The sequence below is a fragment of the Neofelis nebulosa genome, chromosome 1, assembly GCF_028018385.1.
Source record: "Neofelis nebulosa isolate mNeoNeb1 chromosome 1, mNeoNeb1.pri, whole genome shotgun sequence".
In the NCBI taxonomy this organism is placed as follows: Eukaryota; Metazoa; Chordata; class Mammalia; order Carnivora; family Felidae; genus Neofelis; species Neofelis nebulosa.
In genome coordinates, this window is record NC_080782.1 from 101,644,588 (window position 1) to 101,660,331 (window position 15,744).

A 15,744-nucleotide genomic window follows, 5' to 3' on the forward strand; every position below is an offset into this window, starting at 1 on the left:
GATGCTGTGGTTAAATGCCAAGGTTGGCGAAGCGCCACCTTTGGATATCCATGAGCACGATAAAAGTTTTGAAAAGGTTGGAGAGTCCCCAAGCCAGCATTTCCCAATATTATTATTATGAGAACCGCCTATCTAGTAACACCTAGTAACAGCCAGTAGAATTATGCATCATGTTTTGAGATGGGTCTTCTTAGCTCAAAACCCAAATGAGATGAAGTCTTTCAGGCCACCAAAGCAACCACCTGGAAGGAGTACAGTGGCTCAAGTCTTCCTAAGGATTTATAGCTTAACACAAGGTAGAGTAATAAGTGTATACTGAGCACCTCCAAAATTCCAGGTATTTTATGCTTTGTCTTATGTAATCCTCTACCAAGGACAAAGCAGATACTATCAGAAGTCCAATTTTATATATAAGGAAACAAACATATCAAGTTAACTACTTGCTTAAAATTTCATAGGTAATAAATGACAGATCTAGACTATGAACTAAGGCATAATTTCCAAACCTTCTCTGTCTTAACCACTATGCCAGTCGACTGACTGAACATCTCCACTGTTCAATATTAGTCAACGACATTGCCTCGTGCATTCATTTGTTCATGTACTCATTCAAATCCCTCACTTAAAAATGAAGCACTGATTAACTGATTAACTCAGGTAAAGTTCGTTACATAAGAAAATACACGTTCAGTCTATTTTTCCTGAAACTTGGTTTAGGAGGTGGGAGATGGTGGATCCTTTATCTTCTACTATCTTCAAAAGTGAGTTTGAGAAACAGGAGAATATTCTATCACCTACTTTTATCTCAGGAACATATCTGGCCTTGGTCATTCTGGCCCAAAATGGTATTGCCAGGCAGGTTTCAACTCTTTTCTGGGTCAGTGTTGATTCAGCCATTTAATCAAGCCCTTCAGGAAACACATTTTCTGGAACTTTCCTGAACCATACATTCTCAAAGTGGGCCAATGGATTCTCCAAAAACAAAACAGAACACAACTTGCAGATAATCTAAAAAAACTAAAAATTCCCAATACTATCATCTAAAGTATTATAAATTTATAGAAGTCCTATAAATTTGTTTGAGAAAATATTTTAATTGTGGGTGAGTGTGACTCAATCCTAAGTAGTAGGTAAGAGATTGACTCTGACAAACATATCTGCAATATTTATCTATTAATATATCTGTATCTCTTATCTGACAAGCATAAAGGGAAAATATTTCAATTTACTAGCAATACCATTTGCAAAAATCCTTCCATACTCTTACCAGGAAGAATGATAACTTCTCAGAGGAGAGGAATTTTAATGTGGTTTTTCCCAATACTTCCTTTGCTCTCAGGCTCACACAGTTCAGTTTCATGCTTTCTCCATTGATTAAAGCATCTCAGAGCAGCGGAGGCTCACAAAAGATGAATTTAGTACCTGATATTTAACAATGTATTACCCTCAGGCTATTTGATCAGCTTGAAATAACTAAAAAAAAAAAAATCTTTTTTAAATGTGTGAAGACAGTTCAGTGGAGTACCCTAAAGGCAAGCTAAGAGCCACCCCCAGCCCTGACTTCCAGGATTGCTGCACTCTCCTTTCAAGAGTGCTGGGAGTTGAGCCTGCAGTCCCCAGAGAGAGACATCAGGGTACGACTGCACTTTTTCACACTGGAGCTTGGATCCAAAATGTGGCCTCATTACTACATGCCGACTAACAGACCATCACATTTTGGCCAAAATGTTTGTTACGTTCTCTCCATCCCATCTATGTGCCAACGAAGAGGCGTTTGCATATGCAAAACTTTGGGAGCGTATTTTAGAGCTCACGCTGAACAGAAGCGCCAAGCATCTAAAAATAGAGGATGAGCTCTACTTGCCAATCTGGATAATTTCACAAATAATCAAACATAGTATAGCTTTGGGAGGAATAAATTTGTCAAGAGTCAGAAGTTTAACCTACTCATGGGAAGTAATACAGCTCTGAAAACTTCGGTTTCTTAAAAGAGGGTTCAATTTTAATCAGATGGGATATACATTAAGCTTCCATATTCTTGTTATAAGAACATCCGCAAAACAGAACCATATGGAAGCAAGTAAAGACAACACAATATGCATACATCCAAGAGTTCAGGCTTATATAATTTTAAGAATGTTTAATATTTCCATATTTACTATGCTAAAATAAGAAGAAGAAAAAAAAAAAACACCCAGCATAGCTAAGCAGTTAACTGCAAGGGCACATCTGAAATGACAAGAATATAAGCTTAAGATCCTAAACATGCAGATTCCAGAAGCTTCTGGCAAAGTCAAGTATGTCAAGTCTCTGACTTGTAATATCACACCATCCCATCTTCTGCCATCTGCCTCTAGCAAATGTCAGCGTATTCCCAGGATGGAAACATGCGTCCTTCCTGAATCATTCCTACAAAGACTTCAAAAACACGGCCTACTGCAGTTGAACGTTATTGCCTTGAATTCATAGCCTCCTTCAGTAATTCAGAAGAATCCAGAATTCCCTCATCTAAAAGACTAGTGTCTAAAGTGAATGAGGCAAACACTTACAGACTCCTGCACTGACAGTCCAGTTAGGGCCAAACCATCTTTGAGAAGTGGGAACTACAGGAACTCACCATCTACAAGAAAGTACTGAGGCTTTCAAGGACATGTCAGAAAACACAACATTAAAATCACCTCCCCATTTGGGGTTTTTCATGAAGAGGTCTTTGAGCTTGCAATTTCTGTTTTCTGTCGCTGGTGGATTTATGAGACTCTCAGAGTGCAATGCCCTTATTGCAGTGTTACAACATTCTGTGTGATTAATTGATTGCAAATCATTGCACAGGGTGCCAAGATCACTGGTAGGAAGCAGGTCATTAAATAAAATTAAAACTCTGCCAATGTTTTGCTTGTAAACGTTACTTCCAAAGCCTTACAGCACCATTTCTTACAAAATGGCCTCAATTCACCAGAGAAGCAGAGTGTCCTATATTTTTGGCCGATGATCCAAATATTCTGTATTTAATCCAAACATCCAGCATGTTATGTTTTAGGAAGAAAAAGCTGGAGCGTAATGAAATTTGCACAAAGAGAGCTATGGAAAAGAGTCATCATGAAAATAATTAAATTTTGCACAGCCTTACTGTGAAATTGTTCGGTGAAAGGCCCAGAGTCCTGCCCTGCATAACTGGAAACTTTGTAAGATTACATTTTTCCTTAGGTAAATCTTCAAACCAAGCATTAACATTTCAAATTAAATTGAATTAATCTCTCATCCAGAAAGAGAATGGATACTCTGGTCCCTTATCCAAGGAAGCTCAACAGTGATTTATCATGGCAAATTAACATCTCCAGAGATCAAAACTCGGGCCCAGGCTTTTTTTTTTTTTTTTTTTTTGTATTATTATTATCTGGCTCAAATCTGTGCAAAACAACAGGACAAGATGTCCCCCCTCAGCCAGCTATGTCTGGGAATTGACCATTTGAGAAAATATGGTGCCTTTTAGTTTGGACTAAAGCAAAGGGATATATTTCTTAAGATGCCACCACACTTAATTTTAAGATTGTAATGATAAATATGTGATCTTTCAGGCAATATTTTAAGTCAGACAAGTAGAAAGTCATGCCAGAGAAATTGGATCCCATTCTAGGAGTAAATTTAACTAAGCAAATACTATTTGTTTTGTCTGGGGAAATACACTGGACTGTTAAATAGGATTTAGCAAAACAAAAAGCGTTTAAGAAAGTATTTCGCTGATGTTGAGCTAACTGCCCATGTTTCATTTACTGGTGTTTGAGCTACTTTATGGTTAAAAAAGAAATACCCCAATGAACAGATAGGCTGACTAAGTTACTGATAAAATAGTTAAATGTTAAACTGTTTCTGTGCCACCTTCCTAAACGACAGCAAGGATTCATTTCTACTTGTTTAGAATAAATTAAAGGATTTTACAAAGAATACATTTTCACTTTTTCAGTTTTCATTTGCTACCCAAGGCTGGATGGGACTATACATAATGTTCTAAATGGAAAAAAAAAAACCTCACATAAAAAGATGCTCTAGGGTTGTACAATCTGTTAAATAGGACTGTACATCAGTAAACAAATTCATTTCAACATTAATAAGGAAGAAAAGTTGATAACTCTTAAAGTTTGTTGCCTAGAATCCAAGTCATGTATTAAAGGCAAGAAGCAAGCATACAGTTGTCCTGACATCTAATATACACCCGTCTTACACGTTTTGAAACTCAGTGCATCCAGTTAGCTGGCCAGATACTCATCTAACTCTGTCTTTTCTCAACCTCTTCCAATGTCTCAGTAGAGTCCAGCTGTGTGGCTCAAGCTCACAGTCTCCATCACTTCTGCTAAAGAGTACGGGCCTTAACTCCTTCATTCAGGTCATAAATATTTATCAAATGTTCATTATATGCCAAACCGTGTGCTTGGTGCTTCTGATAGAGCATTTAACAAAGAAGACACATGTAGTTCCCCAACCCCATGAAGCTCATTCTATACTGGAGCAGACAGACGTTAAATTATTACACATGTAATTAATTCAAATTATGATGAGTGCTAATAAGAGGTACTTCCTGGTAATTCTGAACCCTTGATTTTTATCAGTTTATCCAGGACTAATAAGAACAAGTTGATTCAGAGTAACCAAACTCAAAAGGAGATTAAGATCATAAGCCGAAGCCCTATTTTTAAATTTTAAAGTGAGGAATGATTCAAACCAAAATACTGTTGGCCGTTCTCAACACTTCTTTCTAGTAGAAAAACCTACTCAGGGAACTCAAGTACAAGATTTCCGGGGCACATACTGACATGATGCAACCAATTAGGGTTGGATATTCTGTAGCTATGGCAGCTCTGTATCCCAAATGGAGATTTTTCAGTCTTGTTGCCAGAGTTATTTCTTTCAGTTGGTTCTGGAAACACGGCTGACTGATGTAAATTCTTCCTCTACAGAAAAGAACAAAGGGAAGCTAAACGCTTTGCTGTTGAGACTACCTCGCAGGATAGTTCTGGTGACATGTAACAAACACCTCCTCTCAGACCGATACAGAAACACGGTTACCCTTAATAAGTGATTTCCATTCTGAGTTTTAAAAAAGTTCCCCAATTTAGGTATTTTTTGTTCACAGTCTAAATCTTACTGGGGGGCACCTGGGTGGCTCAGTTGGTTCAACATCTGACTTTTTTTTTTTTAATGTTTATTCATTTTTGAAATGGGAGAGAAGGGAAGAGAGAGGGAGACAGAGGATCTGAAGCAGGCTCTGCACTAACAGCAGGGAGCCCAATGCAGGGCTCAAACTCACAAACCATGAGATCATGATCTGAGCCGAAGTCAGACGCTTAGCTGACTGAGCCACCCAGGCACCCCAAGTATCTGACTCTTGATTTTGGATTAGGTTATGATCCCAGTATTATGGGATTAAGCCCTGTGTTGGGCTTCATGCTGAGCACAGAGTGTGCTTGAGATTCTCCCTCTCTCTCTCTCCCCTCTCCCTTCTGCCCCTCTTCCTCAGTCGCACTTGTTCTCTAAAAGACAAAAAACAAAACAAAAACAATTATGGGGCACCTGGGCAGGTCAGTCAGTTAAGCGGCCGACTTCAGCTCAGGTCATGATCTCACAGTTCGTGAGTTTGAGCCCCATGTAGGGCTCTGCATTGAAAGCTCTGAGTCTGGAGCCTACTTCGGATTCTGTGTCTCCCTCCTTCTCTGCCCATCCCCTGCTCACGCAGTCTCTCAAAACTGAATAGACATTAAAAAAAATTTTAATTAAAAAAAATAAAGAAAAACAAATAAATCTTATTGGCTTTAGTGACATTTAGGAAACAGCACACCAGCCCTGAATCACAATCAGAACTATTTCCAGAAGGTAGGAAGGAAGCAGATACTCTTCAGATCCCAAGACATGCCACGCCTTTTTTCCCCTTTAGTTCTATTAACACTTCCTTCCAATTTGTACAGATGGGAAACGAAGGCTTAGAAATCATGTAGCCATAGGAATGAGAGTTACTGTTTCAACTGAGGTTCTTGAACATCATGCCCAGCACACCAGGGAAAGGGTACAGGCTGGCTGCTCTGCAATCACCTAAGGAGAATTTAGATACACCAATGTGTAGCCTCACCGATGTCCTACCAAATGAGAATCTTTGAACAGAGGGATTCATACTTTTATTGCATTTTTTCAGAAACCATGAGGCACAGTCAGCTATAGTAACCATGGTTTCAGCAACCAATCCCACCTATGACACCTTACTTCTCTAAATGTAGCCTCATAGTTAGAGGATAGCCCTCCATGACATGATCACAGGAATGTGGATCTGAGGTCAGGACAGTAAGGGGCTGCAGGGAGTCTCTCCAACTTTTAAGCCACCAGCCTTAAACTCCAACCGTTCAACTCTATCTTTCTAAATTCATCTTTTCACAGAGACTCAACAAAAAGTAACAGACAAAAGTCGCCTTATTTGAAAAACAGCGACATTAACTGTCACAAGACTGCTGTAAAGAACAAGACCATGAATTCAAATGTTTTTAAGTGGCATGAAGTGCCATATTACATTATTAATTCAACCACAAGTGAATTGAGATGGAATTCCAAAACGAGGAGTATAACCTTTTCAACTGAAGTGGATTAAAAAAAAAAAACTTACTTTTATAAATAAACTTTTACTGGAACACAGCTAATCTCATTCTTTACACATTGTCTGTGGCTGCTTCTGAGCTACCATGGCAGAGCTGACCATATGCGACAAAGACCTGATATCCCGGAAAGACAGAAACATTCACTACGTTGTCCTTTAAGAAAAAGTTTGCCACCTACTGAGCCAGATGGTCATTTTGTTCTTACGCAGACATAAATTAACAGTCCTCAGCTGAACACTTCACATTTGAAGCAAGCCCTACCAAATGGAACCTGCATTGCAAGACTGACAGAGGGGTGATAACAGGAGTCCCAAATTCTGATCTGTGGAAGGGAAACCTTTGCTAGTTTTGGATCACTGTCTCATGACTCAATGAGACTGACAGGACCACCGCTTATCCTTCAGGTATGTTAAATACATGAACGGTTTCAAACTTCCCTTCCAAACCCAACCCTTAATCACTGTGAAAATAAAGCCACACTGTACTGGAAAGGTAAAATGTGTAGACCATAGACCACATTTATGTTGATATGTACATTTATGTCTCTATTTACATGGAAGTATTTTTTTTTTCTTGTTTTAAGCTAAGGATGACCCAAGGCTAGGCCTAACCTCTGGAATCATTCATACCGAGTGGACTCACTTCAGCAGCTTGTTGAAACCAAATTGGAACCCAGGGTGGGAATGAACAGGCAGCCACATGGCTGGCTGGCTGCCTCTGAATCCACCCACCTGCTGTTTTACTCTCCTGCTGTGTACTGGGCTCTACGTGCTAAGGCGGGATGGCCTTGGCCCAGTTGGCTCACACAGCCAACCTTCCCCCAGAGAACTATGCAATCAGGAAGTTGGCAGTCAGCACCGGGGGCTCAACAGGCTCTACAAGCAAATGGCATGTTTCCCTTTCCTGGTACAAAATCTGCAAAAGGAGAAAGTCAATCATCTACACTTGTCAGTGAGAAACATTAAAATTAAGCCTCTGAGTCCAATTCTTTATAGTCTTGCCATGGCGTGGATTACCGAGAGCAAATAATACTGTGATTTCCTTTAAAATGTTCCCAAAGTGATAGTCAAAATTCCACAGGAAAAAGAGTTGCCCAGTGACTTCCCAGTGTTGACTTCTATAAACTCCCATAGATCTATCTAGACAATAAGTTGATGTCATAATGAATGTTCTCAACCCTTCCATTTTTGGTTCTTTTAAGCAACTCAAAATAAAAGCATTTACTATCCCTCTCGTTTGGAGAGAGAGCTCAAAATTCCCAAAGCTCCTTAATTAGGACCTTTGTTTGGAAATATGGTCCAACGAATCTACAGACTCAATATTTTCTGACCCACTTTCTATGTGTTGACGTCCAAGATTGATAATACATCAATAAGCAGATATAGATTATTTAGCACAATTTTCAAAGTTCAATTCACTCCCCTAACCAAGTAAATAAGGCTCACAATGTAGTTAAATTATAGTTCAAGTCTGGTACGTTAAAAAAAATTAAAAGCCTTCACGATACCTACAACTATTGCCATGAGAAAAACAATGATTTTATCCTGTGTTAAGGGCTAAACTGTATTTCCCACCTCCAAACTCACATACTCAACTCCTAACCCCCATTACTTCATAATATATTTGGAGATAGAGCTTTCAAAGAGGTAAGCGAGGTCATCAGCATGACCTAGGTGATTGGTCATCACCTAAACCAATATTACTGGTGTCCTTAAAAGAGGAGGAGATTAGGACACAGACATGCATGGGAACAAACCAAAGCAAAGACACAGGAGGAGGACAGCACTCTAGAAGGCCAGGAGAGAGGCCCTCAGCAAAACGAACCCTGTCAACATCTCCATCTCAGACTCACAGCCACTAGAAACACAACCACGAGGAAATCAGTTTCTGTTGTTTAAGCCTCCCTGTCTGGTACTTTATTATACCAGCCCTAGCAAACTAATACACCCCTCCTTTCAAATACACCTTGGTCCTTGAAGTTTATACTCTCCATTGCCAATTTCACTTTTTTTGAGAAACTGCCTGAAGGTCGTTGGCCAACCTTCTTTCCACACAGATTACACAAATAGGGTGCGCATTTCTGAATTAGGGGTTATTTTAAAAACATGAGAAATTATCATACACTCACTTCTTAAAAACTATTACCTAAATACTAACTACAGTTTAGCTTTTTATTTGGAAATTTTTCTGTTTTCTTTCCTTATGTAAAAAACACACCAATGAAAGTTTAACACAGCTGTATTAAAAACAACAACACTGCCAAGATGAAAGCTTCTGAATACAATGCTTTGAATTTTGATAATACTTTGATGGGCACCAAATCCTAATGTGTAATAAAGGGAAACACTCTTTTGGAATCCAAATTTAATAAAATTATTCTTCTTCCAATAGCAACATGACTAATGCATAAAATTTGGCTCTTGATTTAAATTTTATCATGTGCATGGCAAAACCATAATGCTTTAACTATATTGAAAAGAAACTTTCCAGGCAACCTCAAAATAGTGAGGTACAGATAAAAATATAACTGAAAGGGGAGACTAAGAAGATGTCATACTAATTTCCATACCATAGAGTGTTTTGCCTGGTATTTAATGAAAAAAAAATCAAATGTAAAGTAATAGAGACACCAAATAGTTCTAGAATTCTAAAGGTAAGAGGCAAAAAAAAAAAAAAATCACAGAAACAAATTATCTGTTTTGCCTTTAAGAAGAATAGTAAAGTTGAGCATTTCATGGGTCCAATTACACAGCACTTATCCTACAGGGACTATATTGTTTAAAGAAATTCAAATTTTCTGTAGTCTTATAGTCTTCTAGTAGTTTTGTGTCCCTGAGTACAGATTAAGTTCTTAAAACAAACATCTTTTCCACCATAAATAAAATCAAACTCCAATTTGGATTCAATATTCAAACACCCAAGAATTGTGTTCACAAAAACAACTTCCAAAATTGGAGAGTAGAGTTCTTTAAGGTGCTGACTTAAAAAATATTTACAAATAACATGGAGTTATTATTTTTTAATGTTTGTTTATTTTGAGAGACAGAAGGAGAACACGAGCAAGGGAAGGGCAGAGAGAGAAAGGATCCCAAGCAGGCTCCACACACAGCACAGAGCACAACGCGGGGCTCGATCTCATGACCTTGAGATCATGACCTGAACAATATCGAGTTGGATGCTTAACCGACTGAGCCACCCAGGCGCCCCAACATGGAGTTTTTATTATGTAACATTAGAGAAACAAATGCTCTTTAAGAAAATGTGTTTTATCTGAGGGTTGATGGGGGGTGGGAGGGCGGGGAGGGTGGGAGATGGGTATTGAGGAGGGCACCTTTTGGGATGAGCACTGGGTGTTGTATGGAAACCAATTTGACAATAAACTTCATATATTGGGAAAAAATAAAATAAAACTAGACAAAAAAAAAGAAAACGTGTTTTATGGGAAAACAGTGAAGCTGAAGGGTATTTATGGTATCTGAAGATGCTCAGAATCCATGCAGGCACTGGCCACCACGATCCCAAATATCTAGAAACATTTTCCAAATGGTAATGCTAAAAAGGAAGGAAGGAGAAGAAAACCACCACCACAACTGGCTGTAATTGTGAACATCCTGCCAGGCATTACGGCAACATTTATTCCACTTCTACTCCAACTTCTATAAAAAGTACAATTCAAAACAGCTTTCTAGAAATTAACAATGTTCAGTGTAATGGTGAAGAGCATGGGCTCCAGAGGCAGTCTTCTTGGGCTCCATCTGGGGCTCTACCATTCACCAGCTGTGGGACCAAGTCACTATACCTCAGGTCCTCCTCCCAAATGGAGATAAGAACAGAGGCATCTCAGTGGACTGTTGCATTAAATGATTTCTCCGTGGAGAAATTTCTCCGTCCAGTCCTTGAAATGCGGTGTCATACAATTGGTGGTGGAGGCAAGTGGTGGAAGGGTAGTTCAAAATCCAATTACAGCCAGAGCACAATAAAGTGGCTGGTGAAACTGAACTGAACAAACCAATGAAAATTCCCATCTACGGGACGTCTAAACACATGCAAGAATTTAATTGACACACAACTTTTTCCATCCGGCTTACTGTGCTAGAAATTCACATTTCCGCTCATCTGAGCTGATCATATGGACACGGTATCGGAGCACACAAAAGAGCAAACCGTTCTTTAAGTAGGTGTCTTAATACGGCTGACCTTAAAGCCTAAGGGTAAAATCCTCAGCACGGCATTAATGAAACATGGCTAAATGCACATTTAACAAACACACCAGCCAAGAGCATTAGAGGCAAATGTTCATCAGGATATCGTGAGCCACAGGTCCTCAGTGGTGGTCACTGAATGACCACTAACCCAGAGATTCAGCGGCAAAAGGTGCCAGGGAACGCTGACGCTGCCTGTCCTTAATTCGGGCACCGGACTGGGATTCTCTCCATCCGTACATCCTGGGCCCGCCTCCGCCTCTGCCAGCCCAGAGCCTCCCCTTTGCCCCACCCCAGGGTGCGGGAGTCAGGCGAGAGCACCATGGGCAGCTTATTTTGTGCTACTTTCAAATTTAAAAGCTGTGAAAGCTTGAGAGTGGTTGGAACCATTTTATCTGGCCCTGACAACCCTCTTAAGAACGTATATCCAATTTTCATTCCACTTCTCTATCACCTCCTAATCTCTTCCCCGTCTCTCCTCCAGAAAGTGCTTATCACGTTTACCTAAACAAATATAAACAGGGTTGGTTTTTTTTTTTTTTTGACTAGTTGCAAAACTCTAGTGATTAACAGCACACATTGCATTCTGATCTAATCCCTACTTACACACACACCAGGATGTTCCTGAGAGATTCAGGCCAAGGTTGATTTTCCTCTCTTTTGCCAATGTCCTCGGTGTCCTTGGCCTACGCCGGACACACGATAACTGAAGCATAAGTACATTTTCTCAGCATTTCCCTCGGCTATCTCTAATTTCTTACATGTGGAGAGGCTGGTTTTGGATATAATCACTGTTTATTTCCTTAGTACATTTTCTTTTTTTTTTTTAAATTTTTTTTTTTTTTCAACATTTTTTATTTATTTTTGGGACAGAGAGAGACAGAGCATGAACGGGGAGGGGCAGAGAGAGAGGGAGACACAGAATCAGAAACAGGCTCCAGGCTCCGAGCCATCAGCCCAGAGCCTGACGCGGGGCTCGAACTCACAGACCGCGAGATCGTGACCTGGCTGAAGTCGGACGCTTAACCGACTGCGCCACCCAGGCGCCCCCCTTAGTACATTTTCTATCTCCTGCAAGGGTGCTGCCAAATGTTTAAAAGCTTCATCCTTTGAAGCACAAGTCAAAAGAAAAAGATGGGAGCTATACAAAAAGAGAGAGATGCTGCTTTTAAACAAAAGCTGAATGTGGTTTAACTCACACTGAGTTTTTGAATTATACCAAAGCCGGTATGCGAAACCACACAGCCAACAACATTAAAAACACTGTCAAAAGCAACTTAATGAATCAACACAGCAAAGCAACGGTCACCTAGAGAAAGCATTCTTCAACGGGGTCTCCACAATACTAAAGTTGCAAGATAATAAAGGGGTCACGTTCTCTAAATTCTACCTATTTAAAAAAATCTCAATGAACCATTCCATTTTATTTGTTTTTATTCAGAGGATGTTTGAAATGAAGCTTCAAAGAAGGATTTCATTCTCTCCTACACACTGACAAGAAATCAGAATGTTACAGCAGTCACGAAATAAGGCAAATTATCATCCACTATTAAAAATTCACAACTTTTGGATCCATCACCTATCAGCTCTCAGGCAGTGTTGGAATTGTCACTCTCTATTTCAGAGAGGCTGAGTACCTTCAAAACTTTCCTTCGCTGAGAAATTATCCCACTACCAAACTAAGAATATATATAAAGTATAGAAACAAATCTGTGTCAAGTTCTGAAGATCTCTACACTATTGCTTGTTTTATGTTTCTGAAAGATTTTGCTGTCAGTGATTTATTTCACATCCATGTGGCCAGCCATTTGTTTATTCTATTGCGTGCCATCTGTTTTTCGGTAGAGGTTTCAAGTTCTTCTCATTCCCTACTTCATATCCCCTAGAAAACAATTTATAATAGACATAGATTTAAATCACTTGGATTCATGTGGAGTTAGTAACTGGAGCTGCCTTTCATTTATATTTGGCAAATGCTTTAATAGGATTAGCAAATTGTGTTATTATGAGGTACTTATGGAGACACAACACTTTTTTTTTTTTTTAACAATGACAAATGATGTTAACAGTTTCATTTTGAGGTGTTTAATAGCAGGAGAGATTTCACTAACGTTACAGGAAATTGCCCTGATAGGCCATAAAGTCCTAACACAAACCCTGTCTATATCTTTTATTTCTGAGAGCCGACTAGGAGTATCGGGACGTGGTAGGGTCTACAGTGAGGAATAACTTTACCTTAAAAGTGAAGCAACTTGGTATCTATCATTTAACCCACAGATCTGAAAACACTGTCTGGTTCTTACACCTTGGTGACATCCTCAAAGCCCTCTAACCATGTTCCGACTTGGCTAGAAGATGGCCCAGACTTCACCAAAAAGAAGTTTATGCCACAAACTCCAGCTCATCAGAACCAGTTTATTCCCTTTCTAGGGCTCGCTTTGATTCACTCTGAAGAAGAGCCAACCATTCAGACAAACAGCTTCTTGCTGAAACTATACAGATGATGTTTAAAGCATTAATTACCATTTGTACAAGAATCCTTGCTGCTTTGGTGGAGAGGGGGTATCTGATGACAGGACCCAGCAGCTGTCCACAGTTCATGGTTGACATCCAAGGCCTGAGAAACGTCCAGGTGGAGGTCTACTTGATTTTCACTAGTCCTTACCAAATCCGAATTAGATATATTCTGGGGATAAGTGGCATCCTGATGGACACCCGATGGAGTCGATTTGTTGTAAGTGTTAAGTGACATTTGTACTAGAGCTTCATTAATGAAGAATGAATTTTCATGACACAAACTCTCGGATCGATTAAGTTCCATTACCTGTGTAAGAAAATGCAAAAAAGTACAATAATTTCTCCAGCAATTTGTGCACGTTTCGTAAAGTATTTATTTCTAATAGTTCTAGCCATCAAGATTTTAATAAGAGCGTTAGACCTCCTCCCACCCCCTTTTAATGAGCTCAGACCAAAACTTCAACTCGCCGTGTCCAGCCTACCTTTAAAAACAAAACAAAAGCAAAAAACAAACAAAAGAACCTAGCGGGCATGCTACCACTTTCGGAGAGCACATTTTTCAATTTGGCTAAATAAATTGTTGAAAATACATGCACATACACGAGGTATTTGCCATGAATGTAATTTAGCCAACTCGAAAGGAAAATCATATGCATCACAGATCTTTCTTATAATCTTATCACGTTTTACAACTTTATGCACTATCGGTAAAAAGTACTTATGTGCACAGAGTGCAGCAAATTCCCGGAACAAGGGGCACTGTCAAACATGAGTAGAACGTGTACGAATGGAAGACCATCTTTAAAAAGATTTTATATCCGGCCCAGCCACTAATTAGCATACTCATGTTAACTATTAGTGAAACAAACAGGTTTCAAATTTAATACGTCAATGTACAAAACAATAAAATTAGAGTAACAGTAATTCATACCTGCTGAATTCAGTACCCAAAGATGCACATTAACAGCTAATTAATCCGCTAAAAGGTATATCTATATAAAACTCTGAAGGTGCGATCAAGAAAAGAGGTCTTTCAAATACAGGAAAGGCAGCATGCTCACGGTGAGCATGCTTTAGGACAAACCTTGCCTTCCTGGAAGACTTGTTTCTGTGTTTCTTACCTTGCATAAGGGCATCACAGGGTACAACGAGCCCTTGATCCAAATAGGACCTAGTTTTTCAAATTTCTGTAGCGTGAGCCAAGATTTCTATGCCTGTCTCCCTAAAAGTTCTTCATTTCTTTTTTTTTTTAATATTTTTTTAAGGTTTATTCATTTTTGAGAGACAGAGTGTGAGCGAGGGAGGGGCAGTGAGCGAGGGAGAAGAGTCTGAAGCAGGTTCCAGGCTCTGAGCTGTCGGTGCAGAGCCCGACGCGGGGCTCGAACACACGAACCGTGAGATCGTGACCTGAGCTGAAGTCCCACGCTTAACTGACCGGGACACCCAGGCACCAGGTTCCTCATTTCTGCTACCTATAGATTAATTCTTGTGAGCTCTTAACGCCACAGCAAAACGGCGGACACCGGATCCGGTCAATGTCGCAGGAATGACCACGATTGAACCTGTCTTTGAGAAGCTGCCTTACACACCAATTCCACAAGCATGGAAGGCCCGTACCTCTGTGCTTCCTGGAGAAAATGCTGCGGGAAGGCTACTCTGCCGACTGTGTTTCCAGCCACACAGCAGGCTCTGCTGGACCCGCATCCTCTCCCTCTCCCTCTCCACCAGGCGCTGGCCCTCCCTCAGCCGCTCCAGGTTCTGCTGGTACTCCTGGAGCTGCTGGTCCAGCTCCCCGCGGTTCCTCAGCAGCAGCTCCTCCTGGGACTGGCACTCCCTCTCGCGCTCCCGCAGGCGGCTCGCCTTGGCCTCCTGCTCCCGCTGCTGCTGGTTGCACCTGCGGTGCCAGCGCCGCTGATCCTGCTGGAACTCGTACTGGAGCTTGTGGATGTTGGCCAGCTCTTCCCGCTGCTTCTCCAGGTGGCGGGCCTTCTCCTGGTCCTGAAAGAGCGGGCCCCCTCGAGAAGACAGGCCCGGGGAGAGGCTCTCCTGTTGCCGGAGAACCAGCTTGTGGACCTGGATGTGGCTATCCTGAATGGTCAAGGCCGCCTGTCAGAGCAGGGGAGAGGAAAACGGTCACGGCTTCCGCGGGCTTGGGCTTTGGGTGGGAACTACCTCTAGACACAAAAAGCACGACCAAATTATTTCCCCTTAATGTTCTGTCTTTTTTCTAAGTTATCTTCAAAGACTGACCTTAACCTTCCAAATACGCTTATGCACATTGCCTAGCAGTACCATTTGGGAATTAATACACAAAAGAAAAACAAAAAAAGCACAAAAGCAATACTCATCCCTTCTTTTGGAAATGTGGTTTGTTGCTGGCTATTTGGTAA

General features: G+C 40.5%; 1 protein-coding gene across 2 annotated transcripts in view; it reads right to left on the minus strand.

Annotated features, from left to right (window-relative positions):
* The window catches only part of ARHGEF28 (Rho guanine nucleotide exchange factor 28), a 306,764-nt gene that overhangs the window by 16,307 nt on the left and 274,713 nt on the right, over positions 1 to 15,744 (minus strand). For both annotated transcript variants that reach the window (XM_058729755.1, XM_058729762.1), the window contains 2 exons: positions 14,972 to 15,460; positions 13,361 to 13,661 (listed from right to left, as the gene is read on the minus strand). In XM_058729755.1, coding sequence (XP_058585738.1) covers positions 13,361 to 13,661; positions 14,972 to 15,460 — 790 coding nt within the window. The remainder of the gene's footprint in view (positions 1 to 13,360; positions 13,662 to 14,971; positions 15,461 to 15,744) is intronic.